Source organism: Micropterus salmoides, unplaced genomic scaffold (genome assembly GCF_014851395.1).
Source record: "Micropterus salmoides isolate LMB-PRFRI ecotype aquatic unplaced genomic scaffold, ASM1485139v1 Ms_hic_scaffold_10, whole genome shotgun sequence".
Taxonomy (NCBI): domain Eukaryota; kingdom Metazoa; phylum Chordata; class Actinopteri; order Centrarchiformes; family Centrarchidae; genus Micropterus; species Micropterus salmoides.
In genome coordinates, this window is record NW_024040041.1 from 7,403,418 (window position 1) to 7,419,154 (window position 15,737).

Consider the following 15,737-nt stretch of genomic DNA (forward strand, 5'->3'; position numbering starts at 1 on the left):
CCAGTGAAGTCGGTACTGATGTAAAGAAAATCTGCATTTCACTCCCATGACGACATTCAGCTATAGATGACATCTGAACTTGCTCCACATAGTGAAAACTGAGCCTCGGATAAGGTTTTTAAAGTATATGGAGACCCTGCATAGGGAAGGTATGTCTTACTGACCACAGTGGCAGGAAGAGGAGGATGAGGAAATCTGTATTGTTGTAGAGGACAGAGTGTGGTTTCTCTGGTTGTTCAGATAACACATGAAAAAAAATAAAAAAATACTCCCAGGCCTAATGTTTTGGGGTTAGGAGGTAGGATTCATGGTCATAAATTACACTTAAGATGCTGCTGTCATCATGTACCCTCTGTAACTGATTTGTAAAAGGAACTGAAGACAATGATTTGCAATAACGCTCCCTCGTTTGTAATGAATATATTCTTTATTTTCATATACACATTCTTCAACATATTCAATTTATTTGTGTTTATAAGATGATGCTTTTATTTTATTTTATTTTTTTACAATGCTTCCATCCAACACATACAGAACCTAAAATAAAGGGATCAAATAATCTGATGTCCCCTCTTTTAGAAGGCGACCAATCAGGAATGCAACACGTGAAAACAAATAGATCATGAGAAAGAAAGTGCACAGCCCAGACTAACAGCTCCGAATGCTACAGACTTATTTGTACAAAAGCATCAGAGTCAGTGGTTAAAAAGTCAATATCAGTGGACAGTTTAGCACAGTAGTGCCGAGTACAAGTCTAGCACATTCAATATGTATTCAAGCAGCAGCCGCCATTGTAAGCTCCTTTAGTGAAACCATTACAGCTATTATTATGCTCTCTGATGCATTCCATTTAAATATATTGCAAAACTGCAAAGTGCATTATGCACATGTTGTAATACAAATGTAGTGTTATGAGTCAGCTACCTTGTCCAGCCTCCTTATGTTAAACCCCTGCTGAAAGCTCAGTGTGGTACAAATGAGATGATAATATCAGCTATCTGTAAAACTACATCACTGTTCAGCAGCACACACATACAGGAGAGATGACCACAGGCTCATACAGCAGCAAGGAGTGAGCTGGCCACCTGTTGTGAACCAACCCCTCCAGGCTGTGCAGAGCAACGACAGGGTGTGATGTGGGGAACGTGAGGTTGCTATCATGGTGCAGAGGTTATGGTTGACACTAACCGACTAAGTAGTCGGCATGTGGACAGTGATGGTGGAATGGCACAATTAACAAATAATAATAGTAAAAAAATACCAATGTATTTTTTTTCATTCCTGATTCGTCGTACAGTTCTAAGACACTTTCAGGTAGGCTACTTTCAAACACAATTTCATCAGTTTTCAGCAGGGGGAGGTTGACAGTTCAATGCTTAAATATCAAAAAAATGGAATAATGGAACAAAAAAAGTACAGTTTAACTGATGGCAAACATAACAATGTGGATAAAACCCTATTTATTCACTTCAATGACAAGCTGAGATATTACAATAATGGGATATAAAGTGACAGGGGCCCTTTTATCTAACATTCTGCTCCCGCACATTGCTTTTCCTGATAGTAGCAACATCACAGTTGACTAGACTTATTCTTCTCAGAGAGCCGTGTTCTTCCCTTTCTGAGTATACACACACAGACTTTGCTGCATTTCCACAAAACAGTCACAATATCAGTAACAAACAAAAACAAAAAAATAAGACAGAATGTTCACCACTTTGTAAATACTCCGTTATTAAGATTAGCAGGTTTGCCAGACCAACTGTTTTGCTATGCTGCAGTTAGGGAGCAGCATGTGTGTGTGTGTGTGTGTGTGTGTGTGTGTGTGTGTGTGTGTAACGGTAAAGCATGGGTGTGTGTGTGAGAAAAGGCGTTAAAGAAAGAGTGGCACAAAGGGGTGAGAGAGGACATGCCATGAGGCAGGTCATGTGACAGGTGACAAAGTGTCACCAACGACTTCCTCACACGAGCACGCTTGCACAGCAAAGAGGACAGAGCTCAACGTTTACCATTACCACAACCCTCCTGCTGTCTCAGCATTAGGGCACAAGAAAAGGCTTTAAAAACCTTAGAGAAGCACCGAGGGAGGCAAAGGGCAGCGCAGGACTGGCATTAAGAGTCAGGTCAAGATGAGGTTCATTTTGACATTCTGTAAATGACGGGTGATGAGGCGTACACAACAGAGAAATCCTCTAGGGTAGATAAGGCATTTTCAGCAGCTGATAACAATTTTAACCCCAAAACATCATGAAGGCACATTAATTTTCATGACTGGCTTTCATTTGTACTGATTCGTTTGGACAGTATGTCCATATTTAATGAACTTTAGAGACAACATAACTTGTATTTAACATTTCATGGAATCTGATTTATTCTGAAGGAACAGTTCAACATTTTAGGAAATATGCTTTTTGCTTTCTTTGTGAGAGATGAGAAGACGAACACCACTCTCATGTCTGTACAGTACATATGAAGCTAGAAGCTAGTTAGCGGAGCTTAGCACGCTTTGAGCCTTGCGAAGCTCAGTATGCCCTTGTTTGAGACATACATCATTTCAAGTAGTCTGTTGAAAAGTGATTCATTCTTCTCTCTTTCAATCAGCCATGAGCATGAAGCGTCCTAGTTATGATTGCAATATGCACAACACTCTCTGAACTGTCATTTTGGAAGCTGCTGTGATATTTTCCCTCTATTTAACATAAATCCCTTTCTGAATCAAGGCAAAAAACAGACCACAGAGATGGAAAGAGACAGAGTGGTCCACTAAGGAGAAAAGACAGAGAGACAGGCCTGGAGTGGAGAGAGTTCTGACAGCACTGATGAAGATTATCTCAGCTAGAGAGTCCTTTGGTTGCAGTGTGGGCAAAGCAGAGTTGGGCATTGCTGGAGTGTAGAATGAAGAAGAGGTGTGGCACTTTCCATGGTTTAGGCACAGAGAAGGATTTGGTCTTTATGTATGAGTATCTGTGTGTGTGTGTGTGTGTGTGTGTTGGCGGTCTTGGTAATCAGGCAGATGGTTTAGCAAGCACAGCCCCCGTTGCTCTCTGAAGGCGAGTCTTTAAGGCCCTGGTTCCTGTGATTGGTTACAAGGTTGATGTCTCCCTCCATGCTCTCGTTCATCTTCTCACAGATGACGTCCACCAGACGCTCAAACACCTGCTTCACGTTGATGTTGTCCTTAGCGCTGGCCTCGAAAAACTGGAAACCTGAGGGGGAGCACGGGCACGAAACACACGTGGCAAAACATGGTTTCATTACATTTACTCTGAACTAATACCGTAGACGTATGAATGTCACAGGAGTTGTCTGCAGACGCCAACAGGTAGAAGTTTTACAAAAATAAAAAACTGTGCAAGGATAAAGCTGCATGCCCCGACAAAAATGCCAACCGTCACCAACTGTTGGATCAGTGTGCACAGTCAGTCAGTGTTTGTCGCTGTCAGTCTGTGTCAGTCGGATGAAATCTTTAGAGTTTGGCATGTCTAGTCGGGTTGGGTGAAGTCGTAGAAAGTCGGACCAATGTGCGCCGTTTTCCAACAAACCGCAACATTCTGAGAGTGTTCCCTTGACAGCTAAGCCTGTACTCGCATGCAGAACGTCAGCGCGCACGACTTTCTTTGGTGTCAATGTCGGTTAGCAAGGTGTCCAGTACTCGCTCCTCTCTCTCCCACTTGACAACGGAACCATCTGTAAACAGCCTCTCTTCAACGTGCACAATCCGAATCAGAACGTTTGCTGGAGCAAGCGACAGACGCCAGGGAGAAAAGTGATCATCCGCCGAAAAAGAGATTGCTCTCTGTGGGAGCGAGTGCAGCATGTTAAAGCTGTAATGTCCAGTATCTACACATCTACATCTACAGCTGCTTTTATTTCAAACAGTCATAATGTGGAAATAAGCCTCACTTTATGTCCATGGTAGCAAAGGCAGATCTTTATGAAACGTTAATGTTTCATTTAACGGAATAATGACAGTTGCAAAGTGTTTGCACGGTCCTGACAAAACCTTATCATAGGCAATACAATTAGCCTATTGTTGCAGATGAAATTTGTGTTTGGTAGGCCTATGTTTATATCCTTGTTTATATTTGGAAAACAGACTATAGTCTTTAATTAACATGATTCACGGCTGGGTTGGGCTATAAATAAAATAAAGTGTCTCTCTTGCAATTATCTTTATGACATTATTTTTGCTTGCTCTATGCCAACCAACCCAGTCCTTTTACAACCAGTTGATTTATGGAGTTTTGTAGTATTGCACTTGCCAAAAAGACAGAGTATAGCTAAATCAGTCATTTTTACCAGTTGAAATACATTTAAATAGCCAATATAGCCTACTTTTGCACTTGCCAAAAAAATTATTCCACCTCCTAACTTGTGACTGAAAGGTTCTCAAAATGAATCGATTTCAGTTATGAGCGTTATATAGGCATTATGGCTGATTGTGGCTCACCCAGTCCTTTTAACCTGTTGAAATACCTTTAATGGGCCAATACAACCACTAACAAGTAGTTTTCCAATTGCCAAAAAGTGATTGCAATCGACCTTGTGACTTAAATAAGAAAAAGTAGGAAACAATAGTCTGTCTGGTCAGTTGCTGACTGACAGTTGGTTTTCTGAACATTCTAAAAACTGAAACCAACTGCTGCCAACTTCAGAATGTTTCTGTTGGTTGGTTAGTTAAGACGCAGTCTGAGCAGCGTGCAAGCAGCTTAAGAGTTTTTACCTAGCTCCTCTGCCAATCGCTGGCCGTCCTCTGTGGGTATGAGCCTATCGTCCTCCAGGTCACACTTGTTACCAACTAGGATCACCTGAGCATTGTCCCAAGAGTAAGTCTTGATCTGCGTCGCCCTGTGGGACAGATGTTCACATTCAACATGATTAAAAGCAGTAAGGACAAACGGATCTGTAAACAATATAGAACCCAACAAATCAGATATGATAAATAAATATAAAAATATGAACTTACAGGTGGTCAGCACTTAAATTGGTAAAACAAAAATGTGTGTAGTGCCACTAACAAGAAAAAGCCATCAACCTTTGCAGCACCACTCAAAGTTGGTGTGTGCATGTCGCATGTTGAATGCCATAAAACAAATGAAAAACATATAAGTTTGAGGTCTTCCAAATTTGTTATGTAGCACATTTGGTGAAGATTGGGTAAAATCTGTAGGAAGGAGGTGAAAAAAATGTATTACATATGTTTTGCAAAATAGCACAAAGGGTAGAGGTGTGTAGAAAGAAATGGACAGGGCCTACATGGACAGACAGGTGACCGACCAAGGAATCAGTTAAAAAAATAGTAGCCTGCTTTCCCACCTTTTCCGGACTTATGAGCAAAAGTGCTTCATAATTATTCACATGGTGGGACTATCTCTGGAATTATGTCTACAACATAACGACCAAACATGTCGAACTCACCAGTCCTGTACTGCGTTGAAGGAGTCCTGGTTAGTGATGTCATACATGAGCAGGAAGCCCATGGCTCCTCTGTAGTAGGCTGTGGTGATGGTACGGTAGCGCTCTTGCCCTGCTGTATCCTACACACACAAATAAATAAATAAATAAATAATAAATAAATATTCCCCTGTGATCATTCAATTCAGTTCAATTTAATTTATATAGCGTCAACTCATAATGAAAGTTATCTCACTGCACTTTTCATACAGAGCAGGTCTAGACCGTACTCTGTAATATTATTTACAGAGACCCAACAACACATGATTTGAAACCACAAGGGGGCAATATTGTCCAAACTACAGCCTATTGCTGCAACACTTGTCTCTTACAAGTTAGCTCTGAGTTGCACTGACACCATGTATGTGGAGGGGATCTATCATTTAGCCACTGGAGTCAGTGATCTACTCTAATATCAATGTCTAATTCAGAAACGTCATACAGGTGTACAGTCATTTCATACTTGGGTGTACAGAGCAGTCAAGTTCAGCGGTTTCCAACACCCTCCCCCACCCTCGAAATGTTTTCCACAATCTTTCCACACACCCACCCCCCCTTATATCTGCGGAAGTACACAAGTCGGTTTATTTCTGGTTTAATTTGAAGTGGACAAACAAAGTAAAACAAATAGTTATGGATCCTGTGTACTGGGAAATAATAATGTTACAAAGGGAGAGGCTATGGTATGAATGCACTCTGTGCAAGCTTCATGCATTTCTCTCCTTCCAAAGCACCAAAGTACTTGGCGTCATTACCACATCAGCATTCCACTTGCACCGCTCCACACAGTCCACCAGAAGATGGCAATGTGATATGAGCTCCTGCCACAATCACTTCTCATCAGTGTGTTTCACTTCTGGCCAGCCAGCAAGAAGAAACACACTGAGTCAGAGGAGGTGTGGTTGCTCGGCGGTGCTGCCGCCCCCGCCACGATGAGTGACCCGTTTATCAGAGCCATTATCTAATTAAATGTGTGATGTCACAGTCAATGGCTCAAAGTAGTATAGTGGATGCTTAAAGAAAAACAGGATCAAACACATAGACTGAGTAGAGCCACTCCCCTCCACTCTCACATTTACTTTGGAAACCTGTCTGCGTCCTTCATTTGCATGGAGGGGCATATGTGTGCGTTCCTGGGTTTGTCTGCTGTTTTCCTCACAGTGAAGAGGAGGGGGAGTGGGTTGTCCAGGTAACCCGAGGCCATTTAAGGTTATGAATGTTCCATTACAGCCAGGACTGCTCTGGATGGTCGGCCCAAATGATCCTTCTCACTTTACAAAATGGACAAGATAGAGGGCAGTCTGCTGCATAAATCCTTCTATCAGAGACAGCAGGAAAAGAAACATTGCTTACCCTTGCTTTCATTCTTTCCAATGTCACAGTCAGAGTCTGCTTTCTGTCAGGGGTTATTTTTGTTTTAGTAAAAAGGGTGAAATATTCCAGGCCCATCTTTATCTCATCCATACAGAGATGAACAAATAGTTGACAGCGTAATGGGATGTCTAACCAAATAGACTGTCTCCGGGGTTGCTATAATCAACCCCAGCCAGTAAACAAAAGCCGCTCCCTCGTGTTTATATGTATGATGATTTAAATCAGGCGTCCACATGGTCAGAGACTCGGACGTCACTGGGACCCTGATTTTTAAAAACACATCACCTGCGTTTATATTAGCTGCCAACACAAAGCAGTGGCACACACAAGATATCATCCCCTGGGTTACCACGCATGTGTTGATGTGTTTATGCTAAGTTTGCCAAAGGTGTGTGTGTGCGTGCGTGCGTGTGTTTGCTCAAAGATCGGAAACATACTTCCATGACACAAAAAGGCGGGATGTAAACAACATGTGTACATAGCGTGAACAAGCTGTACATACGCTCAAGCTCTGCGTGTTCACTGTGCAAGGGCCATGTGGTGTGTTATCAGGCTAGCCTGTTTCCATGATATACAAAGGCAGGGAGGCTAGCAGCTGGCAGAGTGGGATCATCAGCAATGCTCTTTGTCTAAGGGCTTGGCCAAATCTCTTACTAATGTTGTTCAATGGGAGCTAACATGATTTTAAACAGCCAGGAAATTTCCCAGAGTTGATTATTAACACCACATAAGGGAGGACTTGGAAGACATGGCTGCTGGTCCCACACCCTTTAAATACACTGCTACGCTAGCGCTGTAGTATATCTTCATTATGTCTCTGTCAGATGTTGATAGGGAACTTCCTCTGCTTCCTGAGCTTAGGAAATACCAGTTCTCTTTGTTATTCAGCAGCACCACCAGTAGTCAAGGCCAGACACACAATGTGCCCACCGTCCCAAATCCCAACCAATCACATAATTACCTAAAACACATTATGGAGTCATTAATTATTTCGCCCTGCTGCTCAGCTGTTTGACTGTTTCACCCCACTAACGCTGCATGTCATTTCACAGAGACACATGTTTGGTCAGGCAGGTGATTGTGTGTGTGTTTTGGTGTGGGCTCCTCAGCTGCTGATTCATCTCGGTCACAGTGGCTCACACGCTGTTGATTCAAATGAATCATCTGTTTGAACAGCCCTAACAATGTATAGCAATAGGATTTGTAGTGTACTGCGGAATGTGCAGGTGGAGGACACTTAAGGATACACCTTATAGTACAATGTAAAAACCCTGTAATGACGACCAGGGTTCAGGTTTTTATTAAAGCTGGGAGAGGCGTATATCCGGCTAGAGCTGTTTCCGGTCTTTAGGTTCAAGCTTAACAACGGCTGGCTGTAACCTTATATTTACCATACACACAGGAAAGTGGTATTGATTAAATTTTCGGGAAGAAAGCAAATAAGTAGATTCCAAAAAAATGTATGCTTCTATAAAGTTTTTAAAACTCCCATAATTCAGTTTGATCATGTTTTTTCGTTATACTTGCAATGTCTTTTAAACTGACATCCTTGCTTTGGAAAGCTTTGGAAAAGTCTCCAAGACCAAGCTGAGATAACCCTGATGACATCGCAAGGGTTTCAGGGCCAATAAAGACATTAAACAACTGTCACTGGCTAGGACACACTAGTATGATGAGCAAACCAACTTTTAGAGTGTAGTCCCACTGTGAAGAGTGATTAAACTCTAACTGCTAAATGGCATTGAACATACTTGCGTAGCTGTTTAAAATGTGAGTTACAGTAACTGTTGCATGTCTTGCTGCAGAGTTGGTCAAAAAAGCCACAAACTCATGACATGTGGCTGAATTACCAAAGAGGAACACTAACGAACAAAACTGATTACCCACAAAAAGGTTATAGAATACACGGGAAACCCAATACATTTGATTAGTTTGTGTAAATTCATTAAAACCTAAAACTGCATTGATATTATCTAAATCCACAAGCCATAAATTTAAAGCAACTATAATATTTTTACATGAACAATGATCATTTTTGGCCGCAGCACACTGCTATTTTCAGTGAAAAAGCTCTAAAAACCTGCTGTTCCTGGCCAGCAAACAGCAGCCAGACAAAGTTAGAAACTCAGGGCTGAACATAGTGGAACATTTAGCAGCGAAATAGACAGATATATCGGACCAAAACAAGACACCAAAGATATTCCAATATTGCTCCTGTCCGATGGATTTGTAAGTACTGTGAATGCTACAGTTCACTGTGTCAACTTAAAAGGTGATATTATGTTCGTATTGTGTTCACAGCTGCCCTGAAGTCACTGCTGATTTGATGAAAGAAAAATTTACCTCCAGATCTGAGGTAAGACAGCTTCTCGTCTCCCTTAACCCTGACCTCCAACTGGGCTTTGTAGCACCCATCAAAAGAATGGAAACCTAAAAATTTAACTCTTTTCCTCAAGTGGATCTGCCTACTTTACACATGTATGTGAACACTTGGAAGAGCAGTTGATGCCAGATAATGGTAAAGAGTAGGAATGAGAATTAACCTATGAGGAAGTCTTGCTTTTTACGCTTGCACAATTCAGAGGCTAAACTTGCACACGGGCCAAACTCACAATTCTAGACAGACCATTGTCTTTAAAGGTCTTATGGTGAGCCTTTTATCTCCACGTTGTCCTTGGTGCCAACAGGCATTCCACGTGGGCTCACTTTGCTTGTCTTTATCTCCCTGTGTTCCTTTATTTACATCTAAAGCAATACGACAACAATGATGAGACTGGAGCACCCACGTTCCTTAACAACAACAAATTCAAAAAGTTAAATTATTAGCTGTGGCTGCAGTTTGGCAGAAAGAACCTGTTGCTTGTGTTTTATTTGTTTTTTTAATTACAAATGGCAGTGTGGTAATGCAATGTAATACCAGAAGAAACCCCAAAGTATTATCTTTAATCCACTCACCCAGATCTGCAGCTTGATCCTCTTGTCATTGCGGAAAACAGTCTTGACCTTGAAGTCAATGCCCACGGTGCTGACGAAGGCGGAGGTGAAGGAGTCGTCTGCGTAGCGGAACAGGAAGGAGGTTTTGCCCACGCTGCTGTTACCAATGATCAGCAGCTTGAACATGTAATCAAAGTTCTGATCGGCCGCGTCCTTCTGGGAGGGCTGCTGCTGGAGCCGCGAGTCACTTGATGCCATCTAGACAGGGAGGAGAGGGCGAAATAACACACGACTGCAATCACAGTCTGAACATAACATGCAATATGGCCAACTGCAATATCCAAATCACAGAAGCTGCAATTCTTTTGATGAAGGTAAAATGTGTGACAGAACTTATATTATATATAATTATAATGTACCAGTAGACACCCTGGCCAACAAATCTTGTGTTTGGTACAGACCCCAACAAATGTCACATTATCATTCCCACTAATCAGAAATCACATCGCAAATCATAATAGAATTTTTTTTACCATGTCGTGCAGCCCTCCTACAGAGGATTATCACCCGACTCTGCAGCTCCCCTCGGCTTTACGGGACTTTATAGCAAGTTTCAGATCACTGTTTAGCTGTCCAGCCTGCAACTTTACTCTCACCGCTCTCATAGGGTCAACTTCCCGGCAACAAACCGACATACGGGCAACTAGCTGGTGAACATACTGGAGCATTTAGCAGTTAAAGAGTCAAACATTTCCCTCGGGGGATGGTAGAGACAAAAAACAGAGCTAAAAGACAGTGAATATTGGACGGACATTTGCCTGTTAGCCAATTAGTCTATACAGTGTCACAAAAGTAGCGAGAAAAGCCCGTCACAGTTTCCCAGAGCCCAGGGCGATGTCTTCAAATGTCTTGTTTGTCTGACCAACAGTTCTAAAACCAAAAACAATTCAGCATTTACAATGTTTTTTGACAAAGAAATGCAATCAGCAAAAGTTTTTTTGCTTGACAAATGACAGAAGAGAGATGACAGGAAATGAAGGGTGAAAAGGACGGAGAACGACATGCAAAAAAGGGTCCTTGGCCATGTTCGTGGTTGGCGCCTTTAAGGTACTGTGCAGAGTTTTTATTTAACCACTAGTAGTGCTGTGTTCCTGCATACGCACGAGGCAGCACATGCATAACCGCAAGCTTGCAGATGACGCGATACACATTCCTGCCGCAATTTCTTCGATCAACAGTTGGTGGCAAGAACAGCACAGTGTTTAAAACCAAAAGGTACACATATGTCGTTTGTTTACAAGAAAGCTCCACAGGGCACCTTTAACCCCTAGGCCAACTCACTGATCAATGTTCTGTTCATTCATTTATCGATTGATCAACTTAAGCACTGGAATCAACCATGCTCCACTCACTGGACTATTACAGTTAAGTTTCTAGGTGGCGTTATTGATCTACTGGTATCAAAGCTTGGCCAGATATTAGTGAAATCCATCAGTGATCAACGTGTTTCCAGGTACGACTCCTTTAAAAGGTTTGTAATCAAAATGAAAAAGACAACAGCGACATAAAGTTTAGAATAGGTTTAGTTATAATTACGGGCAGCTTTGCCATCTGTCCATCTGCTGCATTATAACCATTCATCTCAGCGTAATCTCTCCTGAGGGCAGGTATGAGATCACCTGCCATTAAGCCTTTTAGCATCAGCCATCCAAACAGCGGGAGGAGGGGAGAGCAGCCGCACAGCTCTGGGTGTGAAAAGGAGAGCTGGGGGGGGGGGGGCTTGCCACCCCTCTGAAAACACACACCCAGCTGATCAAAATGTGCAGCCCAGCCCTGGCTCTCTCCGATGACACTCGTCTCCGTGGAGACCAGACTAGGACTCAGCTGCCGGCAAGACCCATTAGTGGTCAAAGCAGTCCATTCACTCAGCTTTTAACTGGCCAGAAGTCTCCAGAGGAGGATAGAGATATCTATCACACTACCGCCAAGGGGTGTGGGGGGGAAAAAAAAAGGAGGAGAGGAGGCTGTGAATCATTCACTCTCACAGTAATGACAGCGTCAGGGTAAGAGAGGACGAGTCCATGTTCCTTATGAACTACCTTAAATAACTTGTGCTACAGGGCTAAACAAGTAAGGAAACACCACTAACCATATTACTCATTAATTATTCAGTATGAGCTACAAGAAAATATTTTGCTGCTGTGTGATGAAACCATTTTAACTCTCAGACTGATTTGAAGCCATGCGATGTTGACATCCTCTAAAATCAAATGAGGGGTGTAACCTTCCAGTAAAAAGTAAAAACTTCAGCCTTCATTGGCTTTGTATTGCTGTTCTGTAATTGCAGTGACACAAATACTTCTAGTCCAGCGTGGTATGAAGCAGACTTTTTACACATACCAGCCTGTGCAACCTTGCGTGCTGGCTCATGTTGCAATGAAACACTGCTGTTGGAGACTGCCAGTGGGAGAATAACACCTTTTCACAACTTCACCTCACGGCAGAATCTAAAGCCTTGGTACACGTCATTTAAACACAATCCTTCCAGACCAAAAAGCGTTCTCTCCGTGTAACACAAAGGCCTGTGTTCAAATCGCAACTCTCACTTCTTTCTTGTCTATCGAGACACTGGCTGTGAAATCCCAAATCACATGATGCCTGCCCTGTGTGAGGGTCTCTCTGGGGAACTTTTTGTGTGAACTTATAGATCCCATAGCAGTGATTCTCCTGCTCAGCTCCGTTTATGCCTTAGGTAAACCCAGTCACATGTCCTTCATGTTTGCTGTGCAGCTCAGGGTGTCAGGCAAATAAATAGGGTCAAATAGTCTAAAAAGCCATTACTTATATGTTATATAAATGACAGGATTTACAGTGTTTTCTTGTTATTGTGCAGTGTAGCGTAATTGTGTGGTGTCAAGTTCCCTCAGAGTCAAAAACCCATTCAAAGCAATACAACTGACTGCAATCTTTCTCCACATGTTGAATATAACTGATGTCTGGGAACACTGTAGAACAACACAGCCCGACCAGATCCTACAGGAGCAGCTGTGATGACTTTGATAAGGGGCCCCCACATCAGCAGCACCTGCCATGATCTCGGGCCAGGCATCTCTCTGAGGGAACATATGTCCCCCACGTAGTGAGGATTTACTGAGCTGCAGCATGGATGACAACGGGAGCTCCTTTATGGCACACTGGAGCAGCATTATCTGCAGTAAAACAAATAAAGGCCATTATGGAGAACAGGGCCCGATGATGGTGCAGCCAGATCCCCTCAGCTGGCACTGTTTGCTGAGCCAGGAGCCAGCAGCCCGCCGGAAATGACCACTATTGATTAGTTGGCAGCTGTCACATCACTTCTTTCATTAACGGGATGACAGAAACGCAAACATATGGACGATAAAAGCCTGGACCTTCGTTGTATGTCCATATAGGAAAATGACTAATATTCAATGCCCGATATCTTTACTGTACGCAACCATAGTGTGGCGAACAACAACAGATGGTAAAAGCCAAACAGTGGTAGGCTACCATTCCTGTTGGCCTAAATTAAAATGACACATGTAACTTTACTCTGTGGAGTTGCCCCATTAGCACTCGGTCGTGAAGAAGTGTGAGGCAGGAAAAAAACGGCTGGAAACTCACCTTCTTGGTGAAGAAAACAAACGTCCAACTCGGTTTCCCTTTCGACTCTCGCTCAGTGCTACGCGGCTGTCTTCCGTCCGGCGGTGAGATGCCGGGGTAAAGTAGCCCACGAGAAGTGGAGCTGACACCTGAAATATGCGTTTCTGCTCCAGCAACAGCACCAGGAGCCGACCTGCTGTCCTTTCCCTCGACAGGCTACTTCTCTCCGTTCCTTCGCTCCCGGAGCTCGAGTTGAGTGTTTAATAAGGCTTACACTGTAGCCGGAGCTCCCTCTGTGAAAGAGTTAAAGTGAACACCGGAGCTGCCGCTGAAAAGCTGCGAGGCTGCGTCTTCACGGCTCGAGCTGAGGGCTGTCTACGGCGCGTGCGCGCGCGGGCACGCACACACCCTTGAGAAACAACACGAATAGTAGTTTTTAGTTGTAGTTTTATGTTATCTCTACGTGGACTACAAGTGTGCCCAGGCTATAAATATTCACATGTATTGTACACTGCTCATATATTGTCCCTGTAGTGTTTTGTTAGGAAGTTGTAGTTGTTATAGTTTTTTCCCCCTGTCCTATGTATCTACAACATGCAGTAGGGACTTGACTTTGGAGGGCTCAATAGTGAGATTGCAACATATTATATATATATATATATATATATATATATATATATATATATATATATATATATATTATATATATTATGTTTATATGACATACACAATTATATAATAGTTTGACATTTTGGGAGCTCATTAAGATGAGAAAGATGATACAGAGTAGTATCAATCTTCTCATCTCAATTTAGCTCTGTGAAATTGAATATGCATATTTTTCGCAATAGTCGAAGTAGCCTAGTCTCACACAGACACACGCACGGCAATCAATTAAATAACCAGAAATTGCCACACAGTGAACTTGGGTAACTGCAGCCTTCGGGACGCCAGACCCTCGGGGGGGTTTCCTATCAGTTGCATTTATTTAGTCAAATTAGGCTGCTAAGTCAGTTTTTATTGCCACAAAAACCCATGGCCAGGGACGTGCACAGGGGGGTTGCTCTGGTTGCCCGGGCAACTGCCCGTTTGCCTTTCCTGACTCAAGTTGCCCTTCCGACTCGCCCTTCCGAGAAAAAAAAATAAAATAAAAAAATAATCGCGATCGCAAAGCCTCATTCACTTCCATTCGGGCACCGAAAGTGAAAGTCAGTAGGGGAAGGGCAAACTCTGTTTAAGTGGCTGCACTGCTGCAGCGCTGCCTACACGTCAGTCGATTCTGTTCCCTACCGGAATTCCTGTTTCCTTCCTTTATGCAATCATACTACAACAAATCATGCGTAGTTTTGCCCAGTTACCATATGTGATACGTACCAACAGAAGTGAATACGAGCTAGAAGCGCAACTGAATGTACGGGAAGCCAAAAGGTTAAAAAAGGATTGTATTTTTTTCCGAAATCTAAGCGTTTTTTTATTTAATATTTTATTAGAAGCGAGTTTTCCCCATCTGTCAATTCAATCTAGATTATTTATTTTCAAATAAAAAAAAAGGAAAAAAAATAAAAATAATAATGATTAAAAAAAACAATAAACAATAATATAAGGAACTCTTTTTTCATGACTCGAGTCATGTTTTTCTGTTTTGTTATTAATAGTAGTTTAGGTTATTGAGTGCTGTATTTAAGTGTTTTTACTTTTTGTATATTTTTTAATAAAAAAATGTTTTTTTCTCAGTCCTTCATATAGCCCATGTTTTTTTGTTTGTTTTTTTTTTTGGGGGGGGGGGGGGGGGGGGGCTTTTTTTCAGGTCAGAGCAACTGCCCTTCAAAATTCCTGTGCACGTCCCTGCCCATGGCCTCATTTTGTTACCCTGCATAGTAGGTGGGCATCTGTGGTTAATGTTTGTAGCAAACTGAGGAGTCCAGTGCTTTGATGAATTGTACATCCTATTAGGATCTCAGTGTTTTTATGCTGCGTGGATGCATATCCATTACTGAGATCAGATAATTGCGAATGAGGTCTACATTTCTACATTAGAGATGATTCAATAAAGCTGTTTGAGACTCCCAGACTCATAATTTATTTAAGACACCATCTTACTGCAGGGCTGCTCTGCAGAATTACTGAAGTTCCAAATAATGGTCCCTGAACTTGCAGCAGTCTATATTCAGAATATGAGATTGCTGCGTGATTCTCTTTCTTACACACACACACACACACACACACACACACACACACACACATTCATTTCCTTGTGTGGGTCAGGAATGAACGAGGATGGTGGAACTTGTCTGGTGCAAGTCCCCAACACTTCCTCATGTTTTACTTTGCACACCCAGGATTGAGGAATT

The 15,737-nt window shown here is 42.4% G+C and overlaps 1 protein-coding gene across 1 annotated transcript; it reads right to left on the reverse strand.

Moving 5' to 3' along the window:
* Positions 1–405: 405 nt before the first annotated feature.
* On the reverse strand, positions 406–13,744 carry rab3db (RAB3D, member RAS oncogene family, b). The gene is made up of 5 exons (XM_038693387.1): positions 13,408–13,744; positions 9,784–10,020; positions 5,419–5,537; positions 4,724–4,848; positions 406–3,206 (listed from the first exon to the last, which is right to left on the reverse strand). The coding sequence occupies exons 2-5, from the start codon at positions 10,018–10,020 to the stop codon at positions 3,019–3,021; spliced, it is 669 nt and encodes a 222-aa protein (XP_038549315.1). The 5' UTR covers positions 13,408–13,744; the 3' UTR covers positions 406–3,018.
* Between the last annotated feature and the right edge of the window lie 1,993 nt (positions 13,745–15,737).

Excerpts from the sequence above, each read along its gene's own strand:
- rab3db (XM_038693387.1), bottom strand. The coding sequence starts at position 10,020 with ATGGCATCAAGTGACTCGCGGCTCCAGCAGCAGCCCTCCCAGAAGGAC. Across the intron at positions 5,538-9,783 it reads GGATCAAGCTGCAGATCTGG|GATACAGCAGGGCAAGAGCG; the intron begins GTGAGTGGATTA and ends TTGTGTGTGTAG. Across the intron at positions 3,207-4,723 it reads GCGATTGGCAGAGGAGCTAG|GTTTCCAGTTTTTCGAGGCC; the intron begins GTAAAAACTCTT and ends GCTCCCCCTCAG.